The 16748-nt window shown below is 43.8% G+C and overlaps 2 protein-coding genes across 25 annotated transcripts in view; one reads left to right on the top strand and one right to left on the bottom strand.

Annotated features, from left to right (window-relative positions):
- Nucleotides 1-5692, bottom strand: part of TTLL5 (tubulin tyrosine ligase like 5) — a 318832-nt gene extending 313140 nt beyond the window's left edge. For 21 of the 24 annotated variants that reach the window (XM_061429504.1, XM_061429516.1, XM_061429507.1 and 18 more), the window contains exons 1-2: nucleotides 5288-5377; nucleotides 3502-3670 (exon numbers count right to left, since the gene is read on the bottom strand). In XM_061429504.1, the coding sequence (XP_061285488.1) occupies nucleotides 3502-3575 (74 nt within the window). In that variant the 5' untranslated portion in view covers nucleotides 3576-3670; nucleotides 5288-5377. Of the gene's footprint in view, nucleotides 1-3501; nucleotides 3671-5287; nucleotides 5378-5441; nucleotides 5530-5603 lie in introns of those variants that run through there. The other 3 variants (XM_061429505.1, XM_061429521.1, XM_061429506.1) reach the window with 2 other exon arrangements.
- A 125-nt stretch (nucleotides 5693-5817) lies between these two features.
- On the top strand, nucleotides 5818-16160 carry LOC133255001 (ergosterol biosynthetic protein 28 homolog). Its single transcript, XM_061429536.1, has 5 exons — nucleotides 5818-5901; nucleotides 8206-8369; nucleotides 10960-11050; nucleotides 13957-14075; nucleotides 14202-16160. Exons 2-5 carry the CDS (start codon nucleotides 8237-8239, stop codon nucleotides 14279-14281), a joined length of 423 nt encoding a protein of 140 aa, XP_061285520.1. The 5' UTR covers nucleotides 5818-5901; nucleotides 8206-8236; the 3' UTR covers nucleotides 14282-16160.
- The last annotated feature ends 588 nt before the right edge of the window (nucleotides 16161-16748 follow it).

Genomic DNA, 16748 nt, shown 5'->3' with positions numbered 1-16748 from the left:
CAAAGTAGACTAGTTTTATGGCTTACTTTATTGAAAGCCTAAGAACATTTTGGTTTTTAAACAGTTATTTCATGAGGAATAGATATTATTCACTCTTGGGATCCAGCCTACATAACTCAAAGCCTCTAAGCCTCATTCATCCCAATGTCTGTGCTGGAAATGCCTTCCCCACTTTCTCTGTTCACCTAATCCCACTCTCTATAGCCCAGCTCATCTCAGCATCTCCCTGGAGCCTTCCCCAGCTCCTGCAGCCCACAGAGATGTATTTCTCTGAACTGTAGCACTCGCTGTATAATCATTTGTTGAAAATGAAAGCTGCTCAGTCATGTCTGAATCTTTGCGACCTCAAGGACTATACAGTCTATGGAATTCTCCAGGCCAGAATATTGGAGTGTGTAGCCTTTCCCTTCTCCATGGGATCTTCCCAATCCAGGAATCAAATCCAGATTTCCCGCATTGCAGGCAGATTCTTTACCAACTGAGCTATGAGGGAAGCCCATCATTTGTTGAAGATCTTTTTAACTGATGTAAAGCCAGCTTTTACAATCAGAATTAGATATTTTTTAAGGACTAAAGAACCTATATACCAAATGAACATTTCCACATTTATATGTATAAATTTATAATTTGGGATCCCCAAGGAAAATATAGAAAAAGAGCCCCTTTACATTTACTATTGCAAAGAATGTCGTCCAAAACAAGGATGCCTGGACAGTTTCTAGCTCTAATGTCCAGGATTGCAAAGCATGAATACTTTAATACAGCCTGGGGATCTGAGCAGATCTAGCAGATGTCCATGGAGAGACATCTTGGGATCAAGCCAACATCCTAGATGATTTAAGACCTTTGAACTTGCAAAACTTTAGAAATGTAAGCATGTTCCTCCAAGTGTGAACAAGATTGACTTTAAGATTCCTAAAGTATAAAACAAGTGTTTCATAGACATGAGCTGATGGAACATTAATAATCAAAACTCAACAGTAGGAGTTTAAAAGTAAGAGGAGCAAATGTCCATCAATTTGAACTGGGGTGAGGTGGGGTGGGATTACACCTGTATTTTCACTAACTTCTACTAGAAATTTAGCATTTCTCAATTGTGAATATAGGCAACAAACCACAGTACTACTAGCATTACCTGCCCCTTCGACTCCATCTGAAATGATAGCTTTTTTGTACCATATGACATTTGTTGCAGACATCTCAAAATAACATTGACATTTATCACTACTTCCAAGTTATGGCAGTTACTAAAACTGCCACTAGATCCCCTGTGATTACAGTCTTTTCATCTGGTATAATGAGGATGGACCACATCTGGCAAGCTTCTACCCTCAAGCAGTCATTCAGTTACCAAATGGTGAAGGCTCCCAGTGGTGGTCTAGGTATCTATGATATCCCTTTGTATCCTCCACTTACAAGTGTTAATCAGACACAACCCAAGGACAGGGAGCTTATGCAAACTAAAAACAGTCCTCATGTCGCTGTCTTTAGAAAGCAAAATTTAGGTTTTACCTTCTAAATGAATGATCTTGCTAAATACATTAACAAACATGCCATATATTCATTCATTAAGTTAGTCATTCGGGCAGCAAATATTTATTGAGCACCTACTAGAATAAAATTAGTCTGAGTCATCTAAAATAAACTGAAATCATGTTGAGCATCTAAAGCTCTCAATATTCTGACTGTGTTTGACTTACCTAAATAGCAATTTTATACAATCCAATCTGATACTTGTTGGGCCCAACCTATAAGCCCACTAATAAAAAGGACAGTCATGAAGTAAAAGTTAAAAGAAGATCTTGAATCAGAAAGACGGATGCCTGCAGAAGAAGTTAAAAATGTGGAGAAACGGCTAAGAGGCAGCACACAGAAAAAGTCACAAGATGGCAAAGTGCCCAGAGGAAATTATCCATTTAATTATCCTGAATGAGAATGACCCAAATACATTAATAATAACAAATCTCTTATTATTTTCTATGACCTAACAGTGATGAAAAGCCTTTCCCCAAAGCTTTACTAATGCTTCAATAATTTTTTTCTAATTAAATAATATAACCTTCTGCTGGATTATAAGAAATATACTTTAAAATCAATATTAAATCCAGCAGGAATAATGCTTTATCACTTGTATGGCACTTTATAATTTAAAGGTACTTTGATTTTCCAACAAAGGTCCGTTTAGTCAAGGCTATGGTTTTTCCAGTGGTCAGGTATGGCTGTGAGAGTTGGACTGTGAAGAAAGCTGAGCGCCGAAGAATTGATGCTTTTGAACTGTGTTGGAGAAGACTCTTGAGAGTCCCTTGGACTGCAAGGAGATCCAACCAGTGCATTCTAAAGGAGATCAGTCCTGGGTGTTCTTTGGAAGGACTGATGCTAAAGCTGAAACTCCAGTACTTTGGCCACCTCATGCAAAGAGTTGACTCATTGGAAAAGACTCTGATGCTGGGAGAGATCGGGGGCAGGAGAAGGGGATGACAGAGGATGACATGGTTGGATGGCATCACCAACTCGATGGACATGAGTTTAGGTGAACTGGGGGAGCTGGTGATGGACAAGGAGGCCTGGCATGCTGCCATTCATGGGGTCACAAAGAGTCGGACACGACTGAGCGACTGAACTAACCATTCTACTCGATTTAGCCTGGCAGAAATTATCTCCACTTTTCAAATGACATAGCACATGAATCCTAGTGGACTTACACAGAATCTTAAAAACTAACCTTATCTTTAAGCCAGATTCTCTCTTTGCTGTCTATGTCATGTAATAATATTAAAGGAGGCAAAATATCTAAGAGTTGCAAAATCATGGAAATCTAGGTCTAAATCTCAACCTATCACTTAATCTCTATGCATCCCTAAGGAAGTTCTTTGACATGTATGGGGCTGAGCTTAGTTAAATGGGAATAATAAAATCTTCAGATGTTATTGTTAAATGGGATACAGCAGTTAAAGCCCTTACCATCACCTATAGCAGCTACACTTAGCACTGTCTTCATTTATATTCTTGTGAGAACCCAGCAATGAAGAAACTTAACTCTTATCTAAAAGAACTTGAGAAAGCCATGGACAGTGCAGGCCTCAGAATTCTAATGGCCTGTCCCACACTTATTCAAATAACTTATTATCATCACTCTATCATCCTAAAGGCTTTGGAGAAAATAACCAATGTCACAGTGCTGGGAGACCTATTTTTCTTAGGTATCTAAAAATTTCAAAATCTCCTATGTAAGGAGCTCTGATCAAGAGTTGATTAAGAGCTATTACCTGTACCATCTAGGGCTGATGTTCACTCATGACGCCAGAAACAGAGCCTTATCTCATTTCAGATAGCTGATGGTCCCCACAAAAAGATCCCAAACTAGACCATGTATGGAGACTAAAACCAGAGTCAGATAACACCAAAGGAAGGATATTGGTAAAAGAGGAGAGGAGTAAAATAAAAGAGAACTATCTTCCAACCTGAAGGCAAAGGGTCAAAAGCAGGCTTGCTATTACTTACTCCTGGCTTACCACCTCCTCATCCTCTGAGGATGATGCTGTTTCCTCCAGGTCCCGGGCCATCACAACTGGCATTTCCTTTAGAGTTTGTCATGCAGTCAGCAGACGGGGGCCTCAGAGACCTTTCCTTGCACATTCACTGGATCAAACAATTTGGGTGGCACAGATTCCTGCAAGAGAGACAAAGGATCTGAAACATAACCCAGCTGTCTTTATGTTCATTATTAACGGCGATCTTTTATGTAACTAAAACAGATATTTATGTAAATAGGGTCCAGCCTCTAGAAACTTACCTTTTTTCACAGTGCCTCACATATGGCACAATGATCAAGATTTTTTTTTGTCTGTCCTCTGTGTATTTGAAGAGAGGCTATTAAGTTTCCTGTGTTTCTTACATATTAAATGTAGTATGTAAGAAAGTTACATACTATGTAGTATGTAGTAGTTACATACTAAATCTAATGTGCACCAAAATGATAGGGTTACTTAACTTTTAGGAAAATCTGAGGTATGCGGCTGATTACCTAAAACGTAGGTTCCTTGATAGCAAAACCCGACATGAGCTAAAATGAAAAACACAACTTTTAAGATCCTTCCAAATATTTCTTTGGAGTATAGATAAAATACGATCATGATTCCACTGAAATAAATACAAGCAAAAAATGAATATATTCTGCTGAATCAAGGTTGTAAATAGCAGCGGGGGCGGGCGGAGGGGAGAGGGGTCTGTCCTTACAAACGCTCTCAAAAATTATTCTCCCTTACTGAAAACCACAAACTATTATCCGAATATCGAATAGACATTAAAATTAGCCCATTTCTAATTATAATACTTTAATAGAGAAAAGGTACATTTCATAGTATGTTTGAGGATGGACTAGAAATAACAGATAAGAAAATGTTTGAATGACCATAATCCTATTACTCAAAGATTACCATTGAATCTTTCCAAACCTTATTTTTCTATGCATTAATATATGTTGTTGCTATGTTGCTAAGCTGCTTCAGTCGTGTCCGCTCTGACTCTGTGCGACCCCATAGACGACAGCCCACCAGGCTCCCCCATCCCTGGGATTCTCAAGGTAAGAACACTGGAGTGGGTTGCCGTTGCCTTCTCCAATGCATGAAAGTGAAAAGTGAAAGTGAAATCGCTCAGTCGTGTCCGACTCTTAGCGACCCCATGGACTGCAGCCCACCAGGCTCCTCCGTCCATGGGATTTTCCAGGCAAGAGTACTGGAGTGGGGTGCCATTGCCTTCTCCGCATTAATATATGGGATAATCTAAACAGGGGGCGAGGAAAGCCAGTTCCGACAAGGATTCCCTACACATGTTCAGCGAAATGGGCAGTATGGAACAATCTCAAGGCTTTCTACCGAGTATCCCCAACAGGATTTCTCAGTATTTCCCAAAATGTTGGGAAGTCCCTTAAATTCATACAAAAGAAACTAAACCTCTAAGCGACGAAGGGATGCCAACCTGTCCTAGGCTGCGAGCTGGGCAGTAACAGACAGGGCGATCGGAAGACTGAGGGCACTTGCCCGAGTAGTGACCTCTCCCTAAAGGGATAAGGCTCTCAGATACACCCATGGCTCAACCCTTCCCAGGGAGGTCCTCAGATGCTCCCCACGGAAAGGACACGGGGAGCCGCAGCCGCTGCGATTCAGCCCAGCGCGCCCGGAAGCCAACAGCTGTCCCGGACAGGGAGAGGGAAGTGCAGCGGTCGGCGCCCGCCCGGACTCGGGGCGCCCCTCTCTTCGGGGAGGAGAGCGCGGGCGCAGGCGTTTACCTGTTTCATCTTCCCATCGCTCGGGGCGGGCAGGCAGGGACAGCGCTCTGCGCCTACCTCCCTCCTCCTTCCCCAGCCGGGCTCAAGGCCGCAGCCGAAGGCGGCTTCCCCCGTTACTACAACAACCAACCAGCAACCGCCCGCTCGGACTCACTGCGCAGGCGCCTGCGCCCCGGCGCGGAGGACGCTTAGCTTCAGGCGCGTACAATTGTCGTCACCGCCGCGCCGAGCGGGCACAGGGCTCCGCTCCCCACAGAAGTCTTGACTTACTTTTCTTGCTCTTTCCCCCTCCGCCCCCAAAAGATTGACTCCGAACCTGGAGTGTTTCGCTGCGCTCAACAGCAGGGTTCACTGCAAGGGCGGCGTGCTGGGAGTGAGGTTTGCGGATCGGCAACCGCTGATTGGCAGTAAAGCGGTTCACGCCCCATCGCCTGCTCGAGCATAACCTAAACAGCCAATCAGAACGAGGGCTGATCGCAACAAACCAATGCCGGAGCCGGGCTGAGAGTCGGGGCGGGGACAAGTGGCTCAGGTAGACTCAGGTCTGGAGCTGTGCTAGGGCAGTTCCTTTGCTGCTGCTACTACTGCTGCTGTGCTGAGAGTACTGTCGCCAGGTAGGGTGAATGTTGGGCGGGGTGGGGGGGAGAGGTGGGTGTCTGTGTGGCTTCTAATGGAGAGGATCCGCACAGCCTGAAGCAGTGGAGGTGGGACAGAAGAAAGATACCCGGGAGGCAACCTTGTAGGGGGAAAAGAGATTTCAGAGACCAAGAGAAGACGAAGCTGGGAAAATGAAGGAAGCTTGGTAGGTACAGAACGAGTGAATCGATGAACAAATGAGTGGCCACTCTGAGCCTGGCACAATACTAGGAACCTTTGCTTTCTAAAGTAATTCTTATAATAACTCTTGGAATAGGTAATTTTAATCTCCATTTTGCAGGTAAGGAAATCTAAGCTGTAAAGTGTAAATTACTTCCCCACAGTCACACAGCTACTGAAAAGTGAGCCCAGAAAAGGAAACTCTCACCTGACTCTAGTAAACCACCTTACCTTTGCTGGCTTGTGCCTGGGTAAATTTTGAGAATAGACGTTGGATACTCTAACAGGCCCTCAAAAGCTTTGAGGCAGTCGTGCTGAGGGACTGGCAGAGCAGTTTGGAAGAGTGCTCAGGCTCTGTCTTCATCATCTACCTTCTGGAGTTTCTGAGAATTTCTGTGAAATGGGCATAAGTTCTGTCAAAGAGAGAGGTCATCCATACAGCTTTTCTGACTCTGAGAGCTTAAGGCTCCTGGTGAGGCACGGTGAGAAAACAATATGTTGGGGGGAGTGGAGTGTGTATGTCTTGGCCCATGCTGAAACTGCTTGTGATTCCATTAGAGCTTCATTCTCTCTGGACTTTAACATCCAGCTTTGTGATCCATTTGCACTGAGGGGTTCATCCACTGACCCTTCTATCTCTGGAACTTGCTGTGTTTTTTGGTGCATCACACTTCTGCCATTACTGACTTTAATATTTGTTTCAGCTGAGTAATGTAGGACCATTCCAAAAGGCCTACTGTCAAAGTGACAAAGGAAGCCTGATAATTTATCGCCACTTAAGGTTCAAAAAATTAACCAGACAATAGATAAACCATGGGTCACATACCAAAGATGAGAAGAAGCACTTCCATGATTTGATTTTTATCTACATGGTTTTTATTTAAACCAAGATGATTGAAATCTGTGCTCAGCCATGGTTGATCGAACATTTTGTTCTGTTTTTTAAATAAAAAATACATAGCCTGATGGTATTTTCTATACCACTTGAAGACAGGTGGCTATGGCTCACTTGTCTCTCACAGAAATGGAAACTTCATCAAAATATGCTCAGTGACACATCTTAGAGACCAATAGACCATGGTTTTTATCTGAGCTCTTTCATCTATAGACTGTGTAACCTTAAGCAAGTCACTAAACATCTCTATGCCATCCCTCATCTATAAAGTGGAAATATTAATAGTGTCTACCAACTTTGTTTAAGGATTAAATGAGATAATATATGATAGGTGCTTGGCACAGTGCATGGCATATACAAGTCCTCAATAACTGTAGATTCTTCTGCAACCCAACACCAACATTGCTGTTTCCTTCTCCATCTAATTTTCTTACTATTTGTGAACTCACAACAATTTATTAATTTGTAACTTTTATATTGTTCTCCTAATTTATGAAGCATGATGTCCCTGAAAACCAAAGTATAGAAAAGTTAAAGCATGTTAATAATGCCCTCAAATCATACATGCCACTCAGACATAGAAGGCTTGTCTGTCCTTGGAAGGATCGCTCACCAGTAGCCAGGCAATCACCTTTGAGCTACTTGCAGTACAAAAGGTTGACATGAAACACCAGGTTACAAGTAAAGATCCCAGGGGACTAATTCTAGCCAAGAGAAGAGAGTACTGATTTAGGCTAATATTTTGGAGAAATTCCTTAGACAAACATAAGCATGGTGCTACTTATTTCAGAGTATACTGTTGACTCACCACTATTAGTATGATGAAATATTGAGACCAATTTCTGTGAGTCTTACACTAAATTCCATTTTATTTCTTTGTAGTGACGTTTGGACACCTCCCTATCTTCTGTTTCTTTCTTTCCATTTTTCCCACTGGGTTTGTCATTTCCACCCACTGCATTATTTAGTCTTTTTACTCTGGTCAGCACACTTTGATTTAAGGTAGATATTTAAAGGCAGTGTGCCAACCCTATAAAGGGTGCCTGGGGATAGACAATTCTCCGGCACTTGGGAGAGAAGTTTATGAAATCACTGACAAAGTAGGATTAGTACAGCTCTCATGAATGGGACACAGGTTAACTACAGAGCTTATGGTAGAAGCACATTAACCATCTATTGTCTCCTGCCCTTTGCTTTTGTTTCCAAGGCAAAAAGCCCTCTCAGGTTGGAGGGGAGCCATGAGCCGATTCCTAAACATGTTACGAAGCTGGCTGGTGATGGTATCCATCGTAGCTGCAGGGAACTCACTACAGAGCTTCCGAGACCACACCTTTCTCTATGAAAAGCTCTATACCGGCAAGCCAGACCTGGGTAAGAAAGCAAACACCTCATCCTTTGTGGTAGTGGCTTAAATGGTGGTCCCCAGACCTGGCTGTACATCACAATAACTGTGAAAAACTAAAATCAAACAAAGCACAGGTGGCCAATTCCCTCTCCAGACCTAATTATTGAATCTTTCACCCCCTGGATGTGTCATAGGAAGTTCTTTTTAGAAACTTGGCAGGTGATTCTGATTTTGCCTAAGCTAGTGATCCTAAGCTACTAGAGTAACAGATGTGGTGGATAACAATTGTCCATTTTGCCCACAAGCTTCTCTGAATACCTTTCCCTTCATTTTACACTGCCCTTGGCAGCTGGTCTATACAAATACCATTACAAGAACAAGTGAGGAGACAGACTTCTGATGACTCTGATACCTGATGAGGAAACCATGAAGGTTTTCCTGTTGCTTCTTTCAGAAATCAGGTCATGGGCCGTATGGTTTATACCCTACATTGCATATGGAGAATTACTCATCCAAGGTCTTCTCAAACCATGACACAGACCCTGACTAGATATCCAAAATCCCTCCAGGTTGGTTTCCCACATGAACTTCCACAGGCCCACGATGGCTTTCCCCAGCGTCCTGAGCCTCTCTGCTGGAGAGTGGCTGCACATTTCAGCTTGCACTTCCCTGCTTTGATACGTGGGGTGGCTTGAGCTGCAGCACCGTTTCATAGTAGCGACAATTCTATGTCACATTTATAGGTAACCTAGATTCAGGCTCTGACCTAGCTCATTTTTCTGCAACATCTGGGTATAAAATGAAAGTAAATAGGCTAAGCCTCACTTTGAACAAAGCTCAAGTATAATAGGCTTAGAGAACCTGGAAAAGTGGGTGGAACAATTCCACTTTTCACCCTCCAGTGCTGTCCTCCAGTGGACCAGCAACTCTGTATAGATTCACAGGCTTTTAGAGGTCATCTCACCTAGCCCTTTGAATTTAAAGTTGAGACAGAAAAGTCCAGGGGTTATGTGATTTGTCGAAGGGCATATAGCTGAGCAGAAGTGTGTTTGTTAGTTTGTGCATGCATGCATGCACACACAGCCCGGAAATAGGTCCCTCGGGACCTCCTGGTACTTTGCTGGTGATACCAGGACCCTGGAGCATCCAGTAGAAGAATTTTACCTGATGCCTACTCTGGTTAGGATTACTGAGATACTCCATTTGTATATCTCACCCTTAGTGAGATATATAGAAGTAGAATAGAGAAATTTCCTATCTTTCCATCAGAAGAGCTATCAAAATGCTTTATAAAGAGTGTAAAAAGAAAAAATATATATAGGTCTCCAGGACTGACTTCCCTGGTGGCTCAGATGGTAAAGCATCTGCCTACCATGCAGGAGACCTGGGTTCCATCACTGGGTCGGGAAGATCCCCTGGAGAAGGAAATGGCAACCCACTCCAACATTCTTGCCTCAAAAATCCCATGGACCAAAGAGCCTAGTAGGCTACAGTCCATGAGGTCACAAAGAGGCGGACACAACTGAGCGACTTCACTTCAGGACTAACCGTTAAATATTAGTTTGGGATATGGGATATTTTTCTGAAAATGACTACCATCTAAAGATCTTTGGGGTTATGAATTTGGTGTTTCTGTCTGGTTTTCCAAAGGCTCAAAAATCCTTAAAGGAAAATCCTGAAAGACATTTCGGTTGTGAGTCTTGTCCCTTAAAATTTCTCTTGCTCAGGAGACCAGCAAAGGAAGTATCTTTGCTTTTCACCGTAGATCAATGCCAGTACATTAAAATCAACAAGGCAAGGCTTTAGAAAATACCAGGGGGGTTTCAGCCTACCTCCAGAGTATACGATTTCACTGATCTGGTATCCGGGTCTTGGTAATTTGATAAAATTTCTTCAGTTGATTCTAATATATGCCCAGGGTCAATAAGCACTGTTATGATGGACTATGATTCATACTCTCTGGAGAAGATATTGTCACAGCAATGCCAGAATGAAACTAGCAAGAGCAGAGTGGCCCTAGCAAACACAGGAACTTTGTTCCCTTCCCACACGCACAGGAAACTAGCCTCATTAGGGCTTCATTCACATAATATAGATCTGAATTCAGGAGATCCAGGGACCTGGGTCTCTTAAAGACCAGGTGTGACTCTCTAGACAAGGCTCAGTATTGCTCAGTATTTTTGTGTTCTGTCCCGCATCAGCCTCACTGAAAGTCTGCTGACCTCCTAGGCATCTTGTATTGACAGACCGCTCACCACCGTGTTCCTCCACACTTATCCTGATTCAGACTCGCTTGCTTCACCAATACTAGAGCGGCTTCCAGGCAGAGCCATAAACCATTAACCCAGGAGTTACTGTCTAAGTGGGCTGTTTGTTGGGTTTCTACTCTTGGAACTCGCCCGCCCAACTGTAGGCGTTGGAAGAGAAGCTGAACCAGTTCTCTTTCCGGAATTCTTTGCATCCCTTCTAGTTTGCACGTACAGCATCAGAGCCTGTACTTTGCCCAGCCAAGGGGATCGCAGGCTCAGCTCTCTGACTCCTCCAGTGAAGTTGGAGGAGTTTGGAGGGAACCCTGACGCACCCTTCTCAACACTCCTGCTTGTTTCTGCTGCACAGTGAATGGCCTCCAAGCTCGGACCTATGGAATCTGGACACTGCTCTCATCAGTGGTTCGCTGCCTCTGCGCCATTGACATTCACAACAAAACGTATGTAAAGGAGGGAACAGCATCTCCCTGTGTTGGCAATGGGTGCTAAGCAGAGCCATTGTGGTCCTCCCTCGGAGACTTATTTATCAATGCCAGTACATGAAAATCAACAAGGCAAGGCTTTAGAAAATACCAGGGGTTCCTGGGCCCGTCTCCAGAGTGTATGATTTAACTGATATGGTATCCAGGTCTGGGCAATTTGATGAAATTTCTTCAGTTGATTCTAATAAATGCCCAGGGCCAAGAGGCAGTTATGATGGACTATGATTCCATCATATGGTCTATGATTTGATACAGTAACCTAAGATGTGAAGATAAAAGATTACTAGGTACCATTCCTTCCAGGGCTATAAAACAGAACAGGCCTGAAGGTCTTTAAAGCTTAACAATTCTTTGAAATGGACACAGCAAACTGGTTATGTGTGATCCAGCAGCCTGCATCACATCCCTCTACTTCTGTACTAACGGGTCAGCCTTTCTTCTACTAAAGAGGTAGTGTGCTTGCTCTTTTTAGAGAGGCCATGGCACCTATACTCACATTCCTCCTTGAGAGGCAGGGATGAACAGAAATCAGGATCCATGATGTCAAGAGCCCACCAGTAAACAGCTGTTTGTTTACACAGAGTCATGAAGTGAGGGTCACAGAGAACCGAGGACTCCTCTGTATTCTGCCTCTTCATAGGGCTCACACAGACTGCGTGCATGTGTGCGTGCACACTCATGTCCAGCTCTTTGTGACCGCATGGACCGTAGCCCACCAGGCAAGAATACTGGAGTGGGTTGCCATTTCCTTATCCAATGCATGCATGCTAAGTCGCTTCAGTTGTGTCTGACTCTGTGGGACCCTATGAACAGCAGCCCACCAGGCCCTTCTGTCCACGGGATTCTCTATGCAAGAATGCTGGAGTGGGTTGCCATTTCATTCTCCGTCATACAACTAGTGTGGAACAGGTGCAGGCGGTCGCAGCCCCTGGGCTAGACAGTGTTGTAATCTGAACTGGCCGCTGGATGGGGCTCGAGCTGTCTTTACAACACCAATCATCACCGCAACTGAGGTGGAAAGTTTGCTCAGGTCCCCAAGTGAGGCCACCAAAAGAACTTCATACCAAAATACTTGTGTGTTAGCCAGACTCTCAGCATCTGGGCAAGAGAGGAGATGGTGATACTTATTGAGCCCCTCTTATTATACCAGATGCTTCCACATGACTTTGATGAAGTCTCCTCCTAGTAGCCCTGGGAAGCAGTGATTTTTGTTGCTGATTCTATAGATCTGCATATTAGAGACTCAGTTCATTTAAACTGAGAAGACTAGGACAAGTGGAATTTGAGGGCTGTTAGCACTGTGATCTCTCCAGCTTTATTTTTTCATACTTTTGAACCTGAAACAATGGTCTACTTGTTCTAGATTGATATGTATTTTTGGAAGCAGCAAGGTTTAGTGGAAACACTCTGAGGCCCAAGAATGAAAATTAGAAAATAGGCTCTGGTCTCATTTCTGTTGGTAATAGCTTTGAAACAGCAAGTTTATTATAGACCTTCTCTGCATCTCAGTCCCTTCATGTATAAAATGAGACTCGTGGATCTGTTTTTCCTCTCAGGGTGACTGGGAGGGAGTAAGGACTGCATAATCATTTTAACGACCTTTACCATGATGAAGAATTACTGACAAGTAGAAGGGGTATATCTTTTCTTTGTTGTGCTTTGGGGATGAACAGAGACAGCTGAGACTTAACTTTAGGTCTCTTACCCATTCATTTCCCCTCCACCCAACACAGGACAGCCAGAAATGCTGACTTCCATTTCCAACTTTTTTGTAAAGCCTGGATTTTTTGTCCCTGTGCTTCTGATATGCTCTCTGATCATATTCCCTCCCTAACCAGAAACCTGAAGTCAATTCCCAGCTGTTCTCACTTTCTGAAACAGTCTGCATTTTTCCTATTTAATAGGTATTTCTCTAAATAAGCCAACTTTCACTTGAAAGAAAAAAGACATTCAGGAAGTTTTAACTGAAATCTGTAATATTTTATTTCTTAGGAAAAAGGTATCTGAAGCAAAAATGTCAAGATAGTGAGATTTGATGGAGTAGGGTATTGGTTGTATAGGGGTAAATTCTATTATGAATGATTTTTTGTATGTTTGAAGTATTTCATAATTTTTAAATTTCGTAATTAAAGAAGAAAGATACCAGCTATCAAAGTGGTCCATCTTCCTATAACTTCTGTCTTCTCCACCTCCTTGTCAAAACTGAGGAACAAGTTATCTTCCCGTGAGGTTGTCATTGTGTCCTCCATCTGACCATTTTGCTAGGTTAAGATGCAGAGTATCTTAAGATACAGCCAATGTTGCAAAATCATCTAAAAGTCCCAGAAAGGCGCTTGCTACCCATTCCTCATTCATGCCCTTCATTCAGTGGCATCCATCAGATGAGCACTGACCAGCCCCTGGCCAGACACTTGAAAAGCAGGCTTGGACTAGAGTCAAGCCAGTTTGAATAAGTAGAATACATAAGTGTGATTGATCCAAAATTGTCTACACTATCTAGGATTGCCATAGTCCAGACTCTGCTATCACTGGCTTCACCACCTTGCTAAGACTTGCAAAGCCACTCTGGATGGCTGGGTCATTCTCCTCTCAATTTAGCAGTTGAAGGCTTCAGTTTTGCCCTAGAGGTGAATAAAATTGATGTGATCTAGCAACTGCCATCTGTGGTGTCGCACAGAGCTGGACACGACTGATGTGACTTAGCAGCAATAGCAGCAGCAGCCAGGTCTTTCACGGGACCAAGTCTCCTTTTTCTTTAGCCGTAGTCATTTCCTGGGTTTTAATTTGTGTGTTTCAAGTCTGACTACTTCCTCCACACTGAACAAACTGTACCTACAATCCCATTTCTGTCTGTTCCCCTGTAGGCTCTACTACATCACGCTCTGGACCTTCTTCCTCGCATTAGGGCACTTCCTCTGTGAGTTGTTTGTATTTGGGACCGCGGCTCCCACGATTGGCGTCATGGCACCCCTCATGGTGGCAAGTAAGCATCGAGTGACCCTGGAACTCCCACAGGAGCCGTCCCAGCCCTAAGGAGAAGCCTTATACAAGTAATCTAAGCAAGCACGGTGCTTATGTCAGCCACTAACCTTGTCTGTCTGTATTTAAGGTATCTCAATCCTGGGCATGCTAGTGGGGCTCCGGCACCTAGAAGCAGAACCAGGATCCAGACAGAAGAAGAGAAACTGAGGCCAACATCCCCATGTCCAAGATGTCATCTCCCGCCTTTGCTCGCCTCTTCTGTCTCTATGCTCTTCAGTTTCATTTCTGCTCCATCATCCACTTACAGCCTTTCACATTTGGGGTTTTTTTTCTTCAATTAAAATTTTTTTAAGATATTACATGCATACAGAAAGTCAGTGCCATTTAAATGTATGTAAAGAATGAAATTCTCCAAGCCAGGCTTCAGCAATACGTGAACTGTGAACTTCCTGATGTTCAAGCTGGTTTTAGAAAAGGCAGAGGAAGCAGAGATCAAATTGCCAACATCCGCTGGGTCATGGAAAAAGCAAGAGAGTTCCAGAAAAACATCTATTTCTGCTTTATTGACTATGCCAAAGCCTTTGAGTGTGTGGTTCACAATAAATTGTGGAAAATTCTGAAAGAGATGGGAATACCAGACCACCTGACCTGCCTCTTGAGAAACCTATATGCAGGTCAGGAAGCAACAGTTAGAACTGGACATGGAACAACAGACTGGTTCCAAATAGGAAAAGGAGTACATCAAGGCTGTATATTGTCACCCTGCTTATTTAGCTTATATGCAGAGTACATCATGAGAAACACTGGGCTGGATGAAGCACAAGCTGGAATCAAAATTGCCAGGAGAAATATTAATAACCTCAGATATGCAGATGACACCACCCTTATGGCAGAAAGTGAAGAACTAAAGAGCCTCTTGATGCAAGTGAAAGAGGAAAGTGAAAAAGTTGGCTGAAGACTCAATATTCAGAAAACTAAGATTATGGCATCTGGTCCCATCACTTCATGGCAAATAGATGGGGAAACAGTGGCTGACTTTAGCTTTCTGGGCTCCAAAATCACTGCAGATGGTGATTGCAGCCATGAAATTAAAAGATGCTTACTCTTTGGAAGGAAAGTGATGACCAACCTAGACAGCATATTCAAAAGCAGAGACATTACTTTGTCACCAAAGTACGTCTAGTCAAGGCTATGGTTTTTCCAGTGGTCATGTATGGATGTGAGAGTTGGAGTGTGAAGAAAGCTGAGCGCTGAAGAATTGATGCTTTTGAACTGTGGTGTTGGAGAAGACTCTTGAGAGTCCCTTGGACTGCAAGGATATCCAACCAGTCCATCCTAAAGGAGATCAGTCCTGGGTGTTCATTGGAAGGATTGATGTTGAAGCTGAAACTCCAAGACTTTAGCCACCTGATGTGAAGAGCTGACACATTTGAAAAGACCCAGATGCTGGGAAAGATTGGGGGCAGGAGGAGAAGGGGACGACAGAAGATGAGATGGTTGGATGGCATCACAGACACAACGGACATGGGTTTGAGTGGACTCTGGGAGTTGTTGATGGACAGGGAGGCCTGGCGTGCTGTGGTTCATGGGGTCACAAAGAGTTGGACATGACTGAGCGACTGAACTGAACTAAACGGAAAGAATCATTTTAGAATGACGTTCATCTGTCCAAATCAAGGAATTGCCAATATATCTGAAGCCCACCGTGTGCTCTTCCCGCACCCACGTCCTCTTCCAGCACTACTTTTCCAGCCTTCTCCTTTTTGCATTTTATTTTTAACTGTTGACTGATATGGTTGGAAGACACAAACTGAAACTTCAAGCTGCTACTTTGCCCAGAGCATTGCCACCAAGGACTGCTTTGAGGGGTTGTCCATCCAGGTTGGGTTCCTCTCTGCTGCTTGACCCAAGACTCTGAACCACCTGGGGGACAAGCAGTTCTTTTAAGAAGGGCTGGCCGGCCAGTGAGTGTGGCCCCTGTCCTTGTGCCTACAGGTGGATCAGGGTTGGAAGGGTCTTTAGACCTTCCAGTCAGCTATATTTCTGTAATGAGACTTGTAATAAATAGAGAAACCTTCTGCTGTGATCCATCCTGGTACTTTGGCCTCCTCTAATCCCAGAGTGCCCCTGCCCTCCTCTGAGGCCCAGCAGAGGAAGATCCCAGCTTTCTGCGGATCAAATACACCATAATGAGTAGGACAGCCCAAGACCCAGGCAAACCTGGCTGCCTTTAGTCTCTTGTTCATTTCTCATGAAGTCAAATCTTCCTCCTCTCTGTCCCCACCTTCAAAATTCTGAGCACACAGCTGAACAGCCAGAACCCTCTCTTGTTTTCTTCACAAAGAAGAATCAGGTTCCTGAGAAAGCATAATCAGACAACATGGAAGAAACAGCTGTATGAGCATGAAAAGAGCACTGGAGCCCAAGGACAAGGCACTGGAGCAGACGGCTGCCGTCCAAACACAGCCCTGAGCACCTCCACAGTGGCTGGACCCTCACACACAGTGTATAGATGTAAGAACCCATTCGCTACTTCAGCGAGTGTTTATTGAACACTTACTCCATGCCAGAGACTTGGGAAGGGAAAATGAATGACCAGGCAATGTCCCTGGGGTCAAGAAACAGACTGTCAACAAGCCCACACCTGAAAGCACAACCCGACAGTGCTAAGACT

Source organism: Bos javanicus, chromosome 10 (genome assembly GCF_032452875.1).
Source record: "Bos javanicus breed banteng chromosome 10, ARS-OSU_banteng_1.0, whole genome shotgun sequence".
NCBI classification, from domain to species: Eukaryota; Metazoa; Chordata; class Mammalia; order Artiodactyla; family Bovidae; genus Bos; species Bos javanicus.
Note: the sequence above shows the minus strand (reverse complement) of the source record. Positions and strands in the feature narration are given on the sequence as shown.